Raw genomic sequence first — 14148 nt, 5'->3', positions numbered from 1 at the left:
ATTCACTGGGGGAGCATGAATGACTGTCCTTGACCAGATCCCTGACTTCTAAACAGCTTCAACAGGATTACACAGATTTCCCTACCTGCCCTTATCATGGGATTCAGCTTGCAGATGCAGACACCTGCATGTCTGCATTTGAGCAAGGTGTCCAGGCTCCTTCACAACTGCAGTGAAGATTTGGTCAATATAGGCAACAGACCCTTGAGAATTGTTCGATACATCCTGAGATAAACACATTCATTTTATCATTTTATCACCTGGCGTGTTCTGGACATGGTCTTAGGCAACCTGCTATAGGTGACCCTGCTTGAGCAGGGGGGTCTGGACCAGGTAACCTCCAAAGGTCCTTTCCAATCTCAACCATTCTGTGGTTCTGAGATTTAAAGTGCTATCAAGGACAGTGACATGAATTGGCACAGAATTAAAAATGTAACTTGAAATTATCTTGCACTATTATATATTTCCTGGCCTATCTCTGTTCTGCTTTGTTATCTACAATGTTGTAATGCCTACGGGTATCATATCTAGACAAAAACTGTACTGTGTTAGTCATTAGTATATGACAAAATTACCCAATTATATGTACTTAACATAAGACTGAACAAAATCAGCAATTGGACTGTGGGATAAAGCAGCTGTGGTATTTTCCTGGATCTCTTCTTACACAGAAATTCACTAAAGGTCTATTTTTTTTTTCTTTCTTGTTGCTCTTTCTCTCTCATCTGAGGTATCACTTCTCAAAAAACCAAATCCTTGTTCATATTATGGGCTTGTTCTCAAAGCAATCCAGTTCGCATCCAAACTGATGTCAGTTTGCTGCATCAAAGAAGGAATGCGAAGTACTGTGATGAATTCAACAATTTGTACAAAAACAGAGAGAATCTTTTCTGTTTGTTTGCTTGCTTGTTAGTTGTTGTTGTTTTTGTTTTGTGTGTGTGTTTTGTTTTTAGCCTGTGACATTATTTAGATGATTATGTAGGACTGTGCAGAAAAACAGAGAAAAAAATACCAGTTGCAAGAGTTCTTTCCAGCAGCTGGAACTTGTTTGTTCCAACAGGTACACTTGTATATCGTACCAGCTTGATGGCCTGTAGCAATGGCCAATTTCACTCAAGGACGTTATCATTAATAGGATCTAAAGGATTATGAGCAAAGTTTTAAAACTTGGGTGCTGAATCTGTATTTAGGCTTGCAAAGCCATCAGCTGGAGACTGAGTGAGAAAATAAAGGGAGTATAAATCTCATGCTTGCTAATGAGGGTTTGCTCCTGAGAACTGTGTTGTGGCTTGTTGCAGTCCTGCTCTTTGTGTGCTGCCTCGAGCTATCACTTAATGCAAATTGCCTTTGTCCACCCCTTATGAAGGTGCTCTTGAGCACTGGGCAGAGGGACTCAATCCCTTTCTAGGAATAAGGATGGAAAAACTCAAGGGTAGAGACAGAGGAGAGACAGATTGTTCTGTAGGAGGTAAAAGGACAAAGTAGAGACCTAAGAGAAAGGCAGAATATCAGGAGAGGAGTGGTATATAGAAGAAGAAGTATTAAATGTGGAGGATAGAATTGGGAAGAAAGGACAAATGACAGGGAGAGAAATCCTGTATTATATCTCTTCTGAGAGCCAACAATTTTTCAGAAAATGGAAAAAAGTTTTCTCTTTAATAAGTCTGCTGGCAGACTCGGATAGGGTACTTGCAGACTTCCTGTAGATTTGGTGTCCCACTACAGATTAAAAGTCAATATCCAAAGAATACAACCAAATCTAGCATTTAGGGTGGTACATTTGTTAATTTGGAAATTTCAAGTGGTGGTTTGGAAAGTAAGAAACCTAGACTCCTCAGCTGTAACCTAATGGTTTATTAAAGGATGGGTAGGTGTGAAGAGTGCTCATTATCCAGGAGTTAAGTGATTAACTGATTATAACTGAGTGAGAAAATAGTAGGGGCAGGTGAAGCCAAGCTAATTACCGTGGGATAACTGGGAGTCTGAATTTACAGTCAAGGAAAGAAGTCATTAAAAATGAACATGAAAATATGGAAATATCCAGGTTCAGGTCATTTCAAACTCATAAGGCTAGTACATGAATTGAACCTGCAATGTAGACAGTGATTGCATCTTGATTGTATTTAATGTGAAGAAAATGGATAAACAGGTGAATGACAGATGATAACTGAGAGGATGAACCACACTGTAGTATAGATTCAGTAATGTTCATACGGAGAAACTATTTTTATGATCTCTGGATTGAAGCTGATATATCAGCTGGACCCAACCATGAAGTGTTTGGACATCAGACAATATGTACTGTACAAAGGAACCTGGATCACAAACCCAACACAGAGCTGGGCTGTGCCTCTTGGGGAAGAGACAGGAGCAGGGGTAGGTTCTGGAGCAGCCAGCTGTGAGCAGCCTGTGAACATCTGCCCCATGGGGTGCCAAGTGTGGACGTGGGTGCCCTGGGTACCAGCAGCCCTGCAGCACTGACAGCTCTCAAAGTACTGGTAATCCCTAAACCACTGTGCTTTACAGCCAGAGGAAGCAACAAACCCTGAAAGGAAGAATTAATATTAATAAGCCCCCACTTCTACACACTGGTTCCCCCTTTTAAATTTTTTTTCCAAGCTGTAGCATGCTTTTCTGGCTAGTTCAGATCTGCTTGACATAATTTATTTTCTTTCACATATTGATATTTAATTTACTTTCAGTATAATAACTAGCTTAAGCCTTTAAGCCATTAATAGCTTCACCCTTCTAGACTGCAGATTGATTATTGTTCTGGCATCCATTCATTTAGAAAATGAAAGCTAATTCAGGGGTAGGTAACAATATACCGTTTTTCAGATGTGCTGAAAATTGCAGCATTTCTGAAATCTCTTGGTTAATCCATGTGAAGTAGATGTGCCTATCTTTTGTTTAAATTACCCTTAATGTGGACAATATCATACACAAATAATAAAGAAGGCCTCAGCTGCATTGTGATGATGCTCTAAGCAAGTCAGACTGGCTGTAGAAGAACTTACTTGGAAGCTGATATTTGAAATGAGCAACATGATCTTTTCTATACTGTTGTAAGTTATTCTCTTATTAACTAATTTCTTGTAGCATATAAGTATTAAGGAAAGGTATGAATTGAGTGTGTTAAGTGTCTGGGTGAAGAGGAAAGCAAGAAAAGCCAAGCATCAGAACACACTTCCAGAAAGTGAAGTCTGTTGAAAAGTCTTTCAAAGCACTTGAAATTAGTCTTCATTTTTCCAAGACACAGTTTTGCATTTTCCTCTGTTTGCACCAAGTATAACATTAACAAAAGCAAATCAAACCCAAAGACATCCCATCTGTCTCCAGGGTGGCTACTGACGTAAAATGTCTTCTCTCATTTTTGTATTCAGGGACACACCATAACAATTTCCCAGAAAACAGCACACCATGGATCTTTGGATCAAATGGCTGGCAGTCACAGCACTGCTTGCAGTGGCTGGTGCTCAGCTGCAGAAGCAGGCGCAGGCCCCCCTGCTCCTGCACAAGCCCTTCATCGTGGTGTGGAACGCGCCCACCGAGCAGTGCAGGCTGCGCTACAAGGTGGACCTGGATCTCAGCATTTTTGACATTACGTCCAACACCAACGAGACTCTGAGTGGATCAAATGTCACAATCTTCTACCACACTCATTTGGGATACTATCCATACTACTCAGATAACGGAGATCCTGTGAACGGAGGGGTGCCCCAAAATGAAAGTATTATCAAGCACCTTAATAAAGCAAAGTCTGACATTGACTATTGCATACCCATGAAGAAATTTCAGGGACTTGCAGTCATTGACTGGGAAAACTGGAGACCCCAGTGGGACAGGAACTGGGGCAGTAAAAGCATTTACAGAAATAAATCTCTTGAGATGGTAAGGCGACAGCATCCTCAGTGGTCAGAGGACAAAATTAGGAAAGTAGCTAAAGAGGAATTTGAAAATGCTGGCAAGAGTTTCATGAACAACACCATCCTTCTGGCTGAACACATGAGGCCAAACGGTTTGTGGGGTTACTATCTTTACCCAGACTGCTACAATTATGATTACAAAGAGCATCCGCAAACATACACAGGAAAATGCCCAGCCATTGAGTCTTCCCGCAATGATCTCCTGCTGTGGCTGTGGAAGGAAAGTACTGCTCTCTACCCTTCAATATACCTGGATTATGTACTGAAGTCAAGTCCAAACGCCCTAAAATTTGTTCACTATCGGGTTAAGGAGGCAATACGTATTGCCTCAATTGCTAGAAAGGACTATGTTTTGCCCATTTTTGTTTATTCCAGACCATTTTATGCCTATACTTTTCATGTTTTAACCGAGGTAAGCACACAGACTTTTTTAGAAATGTAGAGATTAGAAACAGCCTTTTAGAAAAGGTACTTTCTAAAAGTTTTCCTTATATATAAGCATTTATGTAAGTTTTTCATATTTAATGAAAATATACCACTCCATAAGAAAGCACTGTAGTCACTGTACAAAACGTTCCACCATTCAATAGTTAATCCTGCAGTGTTTTGGTATATTTCTGTAGGATAACATTGTGTATTTTTAATTAGGGTAATTTAGAAAGAAAGCGCAAAGAAATCATTCCCTTAAGGAAGTAACTCATCCTGTTATTTTAATTCTTCAGGACAGCTTGTGAAATGAACTTGACAAATTCTTGTGAAGTTTAAAACTTATTAGTATAATAGAAAGGTAAAATTTCATAAGAAAGGAACCTCGGGGTTTTTGTTCCATTATCCAAGTGGAAATTCATTCAGTACAGAAATAAACCAGTCAAGTAAACTGGTCCAGCCTGAAGTTCTTAACTCCTGCATGATGAGCACTGGCCATTTCGCTTTTCAGAGGTACAACATGTTCAAATGTCTTCTTGATCCAACATTTAGTGCTAACACTGTGAAGTCTTTCTAAGAAAGAAACTGAGTTTTTGAGTCATGCAATGTTCCTTCAACCAGCGATAAAGTGCAATAAATATACAGCTACCACCACAAGAAGGGGCAAGGGGAAAAGCAGCAGTCAGACCAGCAGGCCACAAGCTGCGTGTGGCTGCAGCTGGGAGCTGGGCAGGGATGGTGGAGCCTCAGCAGCCTGAGAAGTCTTTCAGCGTGCTCCTAGGAAGCAGATGGCACATTCAAGCAACTGTGAATTCAGCCTGCCCCATTTTTAGCAACAGGTGGCTCTTTGCAGCTATTTTCTGTGTGGTGTGGAAACTTCAGGTCCTAGGTGTCTTGGAAATCATGTACAAACAGGCAAAGCCAGATCCCACTGAAGACAAGAAGCCTCTGGGGTCAGTACAGGCAGGATTTCACCCAGAATGCCTTCACTGAAGAGCTTAAAACAGGCCATGAAATAAATGAATAATCTACAAATGGTGGCCGTAATAATACATTTTATAAAATAAACCAGTCTCTTGATAGATATAAAAATACCACAAATGTTACTGAAAGCTATGAAAACTAACATGCTGTTACCAATTATGCACGAGTTCAAAATTTGTTCAAAATACAAAGTTACTGTTTTACCTTAAACTGCTTTCTGAATAGTACAGTGGTACTGTGATGCTCCTCGTAAGTTATACTCTTTAACTCAGTTTCTGTTTCTTCAATTGCATACAGACATTTTTTATTAGATGATTTAAAGATCACTATATAAACCAGCAGCCATGAAAGATCCATGCATAGACATAGAAACATCTTTGGGTTGCGCTCCACTCCATGTTAAGATATTTTAAATGTTTTTTTTTCTAGATTTTAGACTGGACTGGAGTTTCTCATTTGACCCATGACATGCCCCAAAGTGAAGCTCACAAATCTATAAACAAGGCATTAAACCCCCGAGTGCCAGCAACAGTGGGTGTGAGTGCAATAAGAAATGGAGCCAGTGTAGTATGATGAGAAATGGGGATAGCAGGCTAATGGGGACCTCAACTCTGACAGGGAAGGGGCCAGGAGAACCACTGCCCTGCCCCACAAAGCTGGACAAGAGTAGTGACATTGTGGTCCAAAAGGAATAATGGGTGACACATTCAAGCTTTGCGTGTAATGCCTTCTGTACACAGTACGATAAATACAGTAAACATTACAGTGGGAGAAAACAGGAACAATGGTTGTGGGTCAGAGTCACTAGGGAAGAGGTACAAGTCTAGCAGACCTTCAGAAAGACACAAGGCACAGTTCCGAAGCTGATGCTGTAGCTGTGTCTGCTGTGCCTTTCACCTTGACTGTACTTGGAAATCAGGTGAGCTGTGCAGAAGGTATCTGTGAAACTCATCCTGCTTTTTTCCTTGGAAGCGATTTATAAATTGTGATTTGGGATCCCAGTCATTATGAAAGGTTTCTGTATTTGCTAGAAATGCCTACAAGCAATTTGCCATCTGCAGGGCATTTAGAAATTTCGTCTTGACAATTCACTACTAACGGTGTGGGAGAGAGGAGTTGCACAGTAGCATCTGTGCTTCCTGCCTAGAAGACTGGAGTCATGAATAAAGCAGAATTATAAATAAACCAACAAATGATGAAAAAATGCATAGCAATTTCTCTCATTCACCTACAGATAGTCCTGATGATAGTCTCTGATGCCAAGGTGTGCATGTGTACAGAGGCCATTGCCATGCTAGGTTTGCAATACCGTTCCTGAATACAGAAAAAGCATGTCTGAAACTGACACCATTCAAAATTTAAAAGAAAGATTACTTCTTTGTCTTTTCTCAACATGTAACAAGGACTGACAGTCCAGCTTCCTCTCAGGCTCCCGAAGTGAAACAGCTCACCTCCTACTTTTTTAATGGGCAACGTGGTGACTTGGCTGACCAAAATATGAAGAAGCATTGATAGGATCTGGAGTTTTCTCCTCTATGCCAAATCAGCTCTCTGCTAGGAGATAGTCCAGCATAATCCTAAGGATCTTTGGTTGTTGCACACTGCCTTTAGTAGCTTGAACAAGAACAAGCATCAGAACTATGCTATCAGAAGGAAAGGGGCTTTGTTGACTTGTTTATCGCTTGGAGAAATACCTGAGTGAAGCTGATCTGTAAAGTTGTGTCTTCAGGACAGCCCTCTACCGTGGATGGATGAGGAACTGATACAAAGAGTGAAACAAGATTCCCCATCTAGACACATGCCATGATGGTCATATTTAAAATGATGACAAAAAATTTTTAAACTTGCATGTTTTATTCCTCATGAGACAGAAGATTAGAAAGATTAGAAACAGAGGCCAGAAAACCTTCTTACCAGTTCATTTGTCTCCTTACACTCACATGGAAAAGCCATGCCAGTGAGCCCCACTAATGTCAGGCTGTATTGTGCTAGGAACAACACCAGCTTCAGCCCTGAAAGTGGAATGGCTGTAGGATGGACACGTGTCTGCCTCTCTTGGAGCTGGTGTGCCTTGCTCAGAGCTTCAGGGAGGCACCTCCCTATCTGTGCCTCTAATTTGCCACTCTCAGCAGTTACAAGAGTCATTTATGACTCCCCTTTCCCCCCCAAATATCCAAATGGGGAATGATGGGGGATGAGAGCTTTATTTTCTAATCAGTTTTGTGGCAGGGGAGAGTGGTGGTGGTGCCATCTCAGTGCAGCTGGCTCGTGGTCAGAGCACGAAGCTGTCGTCTCTCTCTTCAGGTCTCTTCCTAGCCTGCTCAGACTGAATCCAGGACCTTCTCAGTCTCTGTCAGACACCAGGAAAGAGTTAGGGAATCACTAGACCAAAAAGAACAAGTGTTTAAGAAAGAAAGAGAAAAGATGATACTATCTAGTGCTCATAGATTATTCAGAGAAAAGCCCTTCTGTGCTAAAGGTTTTTGAGGTACTTAACATGAATCAGTCATTCAGTGAAAGACATAGCTATGCCTAGAAATGACAGTCAGGAACCTTCCTTCCTTCCTTGTGGGCAAGCTGTGTAATTATTAAGCTGAATTAATCATAAGCTGTAGTCAGATTCACGCTTGTTTCTCTTGCTCTCCTTTGAACCTTTATTTAATTGGTGCAAAGTGAAATGGCAAAGTGAAATGAATGAAAGAGAAATGCTCCCCTCTAAGTGTTGTCTGTAACCTCACAGTGAAGATAACCCTCACGTACCTGGAGATAATGTACCTTTTAAGCATGAACAAGACAGAAAAAATCATGTTATGCCTTTCTAATTCTCTTTCCTCCTGTGGAGGACTTCTACCACTTGGCCTTTTAAGGAATACCAGAAGAGGGAGGAAGTATAAGGAAGAAGGAGATTGTTTGAATGAAATCCCTACTGATTTTTACAGCATCTAATACCTGTGCAGGTGTTGTTAGTATCCTTCAAGCATCCCTAGGGGAATGTGCCTTCCAATCAAATGTCACATTTTGGCCTTAGTCTGAGAAAAGTGCTTAGTTTCTCAGCATTGGCAAGGTGGTGATTCTAGGTGTGCACAAAGGTGGAAGCTTAGGTGCTTTGGGAACTTCATTTGTGAAATTACCTGTGCCAATAGACTTCACACATCCAGAGGTGAACTTCAAGGGTCATGCTCTTGAATTTTGCTATTTTATATCCATATGAATCATACACAAAATGCTGAAACACTTTTGTGTTTAAAAACATAAACTATTTTGACAATTAACAAAAGAAAGCTGTGGAATATGAGAGAATCAAATCTGGATTTACTGACTTGTAATCAAGCAACCTAAATCCCAAAGCATATTGCTTACAAAATCTCTATTTTGGGTTTTGCTCAGATCTTAGTCCATCCAGCAATGCTAACTGTCTATTGATTATTTATTTTGGATGAATGAAAATGTTTCATTGATTTGTTAATGCGTTAGTGCTAAATCACTGAACCATTGTTTGGCTAACGTCCAGCCTTTGTATCTGGGTAGTCTTTATAAAATGCTTTGTAGATAATAAGAGCTTAGGAGCCCTCATTACCAAGAGGTCAGGCTATATTTCACATTCTTTTCACATTTGATATCTTGACTTTTAATTCACATACTTTTTTTTTTTTTTTTAACAGATAAATTAATTCCTGTAGGAAGAAAACCACCAGAAAATAACACCTGCAGCACACATTACTTTAATTTTATAAAAGTATCACCAGACTATATACTTTTAAGAGTACTGCCTTTCTCTAAAAGATTGTTTGCATGATCAGCAACAACATGATCTTCAGGCAAGACCAACTATACGCTATATCACTCTGAGCCCTGCAGTAGGGAAGCTCTGCTCTTTCAAATTTTGCAGGTTTTCCTGCACTGTTTTGTCTGACCTCCAGCTAAGGCTCAAAACTACTGCTCACTACAACTCTCTGTCATAGTCTTGAACTCTTCAGCAGAATCTCCTTTTTCCAGTGTATTTGTTTATGCCTCCTTGTATATCTCTTGGGCCATCCATGTTTCAGGAATGGGAACTCCTTGCTATGCTCTGGTAGATCAACAGGCCCACTTAAAGAGTGAAATAAATTATTTAGTAGCAATTTGCAATAATAACACAGGTCTTACACTCTGTGAGTTTGTATTTCTAAGGTCCCATGACCACACTGTGATAATTTGGCTGTTTTCTTGTACTGTTTTCTCTTAAGAAGAGATTAAAAGACTGTATTGAAGACCATCAGTAACTTTTTAAAGGAATTTGTTCCTTTTTTTTTTTTTTTTTTTTACAGAAACAAGAAAGATTGTAGGATCTGTCCTTGCAAACACTGATCAGGAATTACTCAGTAATCAATTACTGTAGGTAGAAATGATTTTAAATGTAATTGGTCATGCCTAGAGATACGGGGATGGAAGAAGAACCTTCCTCCCTACTTTGTAAGATTTAATCGCATTTCTCTTGACACAGTATTCAGTTTCAGGGAATGGTTTCAAGATCCATGGATGGTTCATTGCTATATTGTTGGAAAGGCACCAGTGACTCCTGTGCTACACACAGTCTATGTTCTGGTAAAGCTGCATTACTGCTAGTTGTGATGATTTGACTGCATATTCGTACAGGTCTAAAAGTGGACATGGTTAAGTCATTAAATGTGTGCTTTCTTCCCATTTGGCATAAAGAAGCACAGGGAGCTGCTTGTGTTTCAACAGTGTGTTTCCTGGAATAGCAGTATTCGTGCTGGTCTGAACAGCAGCACTGTAACTGGTGTGGCTAATGCAGCACAAGTTAGGCACCTGCTTAAAGCCTATCAGTTGCAATGAAGCACTGTAGGAGCAGTCCAATGACATGCTCATACTCAACATCACTTGCCAAAATGGTGTCTGCATATGGTAATCATTCAAAGACTGGTAGATAAAACCTATCATTCAACTCATACGCCACCAGTTTGGTTGGAGGACCTTTTGTGAATACATTCTAAAGACGTTTTTATTTACTATTCCCACTTGTGAATAAAACCCTGCCCAAACAGTGGTTTTATTGGGAAGAATATACTACAGGATCATTGTCTCCTCTGGGGGAAAAAAAATGATGCCCATATCCTAATGCTTTTTAAAATTATTATTATTTTTAGTTTTAGGTTTGTGTCTTTGTTTTCTGACTTTTTTTGGCCTTCTTTTGCAGACTGATCTGGTCAACACCATTGGTGAAAGTGCAGCTTTGGGAGCAGCTGGAGTTGTTCTCTGGGGCAGTATGCAATACGCCAGCTCAAAGGTAGGTCCTATTGGTTTATTAGCACTTCGAAATCACTTCAATACCTTTTCTCTGCCACCACACCCTTCATAGTACCTATCTATCATTATCATAGTCACCAGCCTACAGTTGAGGCTGAAGGCTCGGAATTACTTTAAGGTTTTATTAGTTCTGTGTTTTAGTTAGGCTGAGAGGTCCCATTGCTTCAGAGCACATTGATCCAAGCAGGCCATTTGTGCCAGCATGCAATAGTGAGTCTAGATTAGAAAATAGACATGTTTTGAAGCAATAGCATACAAATGTAAACACAGCTTGTTACAGCGTTCTTCTTCATAGCTATGGCAGTTTGTACAGACCCAGGGAAGGAATGGGGTCTAGAGGGGGAGTTTTCTCTGGTCACTAGTGGAATTTGTGTTGAAATGACAGATAGAAAAGAAAGCTGCTAGAAAAGAAATGGCTTACTTAGCCCTTCCAGGTTCCTCGGGCATTCACAAATCCTTCCTGAAGTGATGGAGGGAGCAGGAAACTGCACTGGGGTTTTGTAGGGGGCATGGCAGTCTAGATCCCCCTCCTCTTCCATCCTGAACCCAGGCTGGGCTTTGGTTCCGTTCCCTCTCTGCTTTTCATGCAATTCGCTGTCCTGCTCCTGAAGTCTCTGGGAAAGCACCACTGACTTCAGCAGAGGTGTAGGGAAACCATCTAGAGCTTTCTAGCTGCAACTTCTGTGCTGATTTCTGAGAATGATGTAGCTCCCAGTAAGCTGAAGGAGTTGGAGAAAACAGGACCAAAGCAGTGACTCAATATGTGCACGTTGCTCCTTGTCAGCAGTTACCAGAAATCTCCACTTAAGGAACAAGTTAGTCTCAGATCAGAGAGATCAGTGTCATATCGATACATCTCCAGTCAAGCACAGTATGTCGCTACCAAGCACCCAAGCAGCGAAAATAGTAAAGGTCAATATTTTGCTAATCTTACCTGTGGAAGTAATCTCACTTAAAACAATCAATTACTCCAGTATGTAAATCCAACATATTTATCTCAAGAAGTTACTGCAGCCTAGAACAGTTTTGTACGAGTATCTTCTTAATTATATGAAATTTGGACATAATGCTAGCTACTGATTAATGTGTCATGGTCTTCTACCTCCTATAGGAGAGCTGTTCAACTGTGAAACGATATATTGATGGACCCTTGGGACATTATGTCATTAATGTGACCTCAGCAGCCAAACTCTGTAGCAAAGTCCTGTGCAAGAAGAACGGAAGATGTATCCGCAAAAACAGTGACTCTTCTGCTTACCTCCATTTGCCACCCACTAACTTTAAGATTCGAGTCCGTCACTCAGGGAGAGGCCCAAGATTGCAGGTGACTGGTAAACCGAGCCTGGAGAATATAGAAGCCATGAGGCAGAGGTTCATGTGCCAGTGTTACCAAGGATGGACGGGAATATTTTGTGAGTTGCCTGACCAAAGGCTAAAGGAGCACTGGGCTCACATTGTGTTGAGTAGATCGAGAAAACAAAAGCTTTATGTCTTCCTCTTAGGAGCCATGCAGCTTCTTCTGCTTTATACTGCATACTAAACTCTTCTGAGGCAGTGCAAGGAAATAAGAAACGGTGCCACTAGGAATTCCATTTTTTTAGCAAGTTTTTATTACAAAGGGGGGAGACATTGTTGATTAAATAGGTTTATGCTGTTTTGTTCATGTCCCAGGCCTTCTGCAATATCTCCAGACATTAAACATTTTTCAGGCAGCTCCTTTTTGACCAGCTCCTTTACTCATGTTTTAAGCAGATAAAGCTTTTGCTGCTACAGTGGAAAATTAATCTGAGTAAAAGTGTTGATTAAGCCTGTATAAAGATTCATCCACGTAGAAGCTGAAAAAGGGACCCAGAGTCTCTTTATTCCAGGGCTGGATGATTTAACATATGTTGATGAGGAAAAATATTAATGTAGACCAGGGATCCCAAACCAGTCACTGCAGATCTTGTTGAAGTCAAATGGCATTTTGCATGAGCAGCAGCATGGTCCCTGGATCCACAGCCACCACAACTCACTTATTCCAATGCTTCTGCAAGGAGCATGTAAAGAGCATAGATGGTTATGTATCAGTGCATACTTTTAAAAAATGTGTATTTCAGTACTTCGAGGCCTAATTTGTGTCTTGTTACTTCTAGTGTTATCAGTATTTCCAGTGGTAGTTTTGTGCCATCAGGTTCAAAGGTAGTTTGGCTGAAAATCTTTGCAATTACCAGTAACTGGGTCAAATGTTCATTTTGCCACAAGCACCGGTCAACCAGCAGAATGTATATGTGTTTAGGTTAGGGGCTTCTGAGCTTGGAGATTTGTGCTGGCACTTTGCAGCGTTCCTGTGAAGGAATACAAAGTGAGAATACTTCTCCTTTCCTCTGAGCCATTGGGAAGCAGGTAGTCTCGTACTTCCTCTGCCTCACTGCTTGGTGTCACTGGTCCCTTTGGGGCTGCTTTCTGCTCTGCTAGCAGCATGGGTCTGGCAGCTCTGCTCTTGTACAGCTGTTGTTCAGTCACCCAACAAAGCTGGTCAGTGGCTGGAAAACAGAAGCAGGCTGACTGATCCCACTGTTAGCATGTGTCTCCCTTATGCAGGAGAGGGAGAAATTGAAGGACTTTACTGACAACATTTTGGCTTGCAACCTTCATTCAGATTTAGATGGGGACCCCTTTGGAGGCTCTGTAGCTTAAAGAGTCCCTCATTATTGGATAATATAGCATATACAAAATGTCATCCTGTCACAGTCAGGTTGTAGCATGTTAATTTGTTATTAGGTATTCACTGGTCCATGCTCATGTGTGAACAAGTATATTTCACCGAAAACATATCTACCTTCTACACAGCCTTTCTGTGTAACAAACAATGAATGCCCTCATTAAATTGGTGTCAAAACCAAGAAATTCCCTACATTTCTCTGTGACTTAGGCAAGATACTGAAATTTGTTTTGAGGCTGTCATATGGTGGGTTCAGCTGAGTGCTGCTCCAGAGCATGGTATGCATTAATAAAGGAGAAATACATATGTAGGTCTAAGACCTTTTTTTTTTTTTTTTTTTTTTTACCATGAATAGTGACTGTATTGATTAGTTGTGGCAAGATGTCACTGTTTCCATCACACAGTATCCTACTCTGTAGTAATTTCCTTAAAGTCAGCAGGGCTATGTGAAGAGGATACTTCACATATACTGAGGGGGGGACGTCATGGCGGCCTGCAGCTCCCTCACGAGGGGAGTGGAGGGGCAGACGCTGAGCTCTGCTCTCTGGGGACAGCGACAGGACCCGAGGGAACGGCATGGAGCTGGGACAGGGGAGGGTCAGGCTGGGTGTTAGGGAAAGGTTCTGCACCCAGAGGGTGGTCGGGCACTGGGACAGGCTCCCCAGGGCAGTGGTCACAGCACCAGCCCTGCTGGAGTTCAAGAAGCATTTGGACAGTGCTCTCAGACACATGGTCTGATTTTGAGGTGACCCTGTGTGGAGCCAGGAGTTGGACTCAATGATCCTTGGGGGTTCCTTTCAA

The 14148-nt window shown here is 41.2% G+C and overlaps 1 protein-coding gene across 1 annotated transcript; it reads left to right on the top strand.

Moving 5' to 3' along the window:
- Positions 1–3420: 3420 nt before the first annotated feature.
- Positions 3421–12183, top strand: LOC121064106 (hyaluronidase-1-like). The gene is made up of 3 exons (XM_040545316.1): positions 3421–4338; positions 10534–10623; positions 11755–12183. Exons 1-3 carry the CDS (start codon positions 3421–3423, stop codon positions 12181–12183), a joined length of 1437 nt encoding a protein of 478 aa, XP_040401250.1.
- Positions 12184–14148: the final 1965 nt, after the last annotated feature.

This window comes from Cygnus olor, chromosome 1 (assembly GCF_009769625.2).
Source record: "Cygnus olor isolate bCygOlo1 chromosome 1, bCygOlo1.pri.v2, whole genome shotgun sequence".
NCBI classification, from domain to species: domain Eukaryota; kingdom Metazoa; phylum Chordata; class Aves; order Anseriformes; family Anatidae; genus Cygnus; species Cygnus olor.
Note: the sequence above shows the minus strand (reverse complement) of the source record. Positions and strands in the feature narration are given on the sequence as shown.

What these genes read in the sequence shown, in the direction of transcription:
- LOC121064106 (XM_040545316.1), top strand. Translation starts at nt 3,421, where the DNA reads ATGGATCTTTGGATCAAATGGCTGGCAGTCACAGCACTGCTTGCAGTG. An exon ending in CTTTTCATGTTTTAACCGAG is followed by an intron (nt 4,339 to 10,533) that starts GTAAGCACACAG and finishes CTTCTTTTGCAG; the next exon opens with ACTGATCTGGTCAACACCAT. An exon ending in TGCAATACGCCAGCTCAAAG is followed by an intron (nt 10,624 to 11,754) that starts GTAGGTCCTATT and finishes TACCTCCTATAG; the next exon opens with GAGAGCTGTTCAACTGTGAA.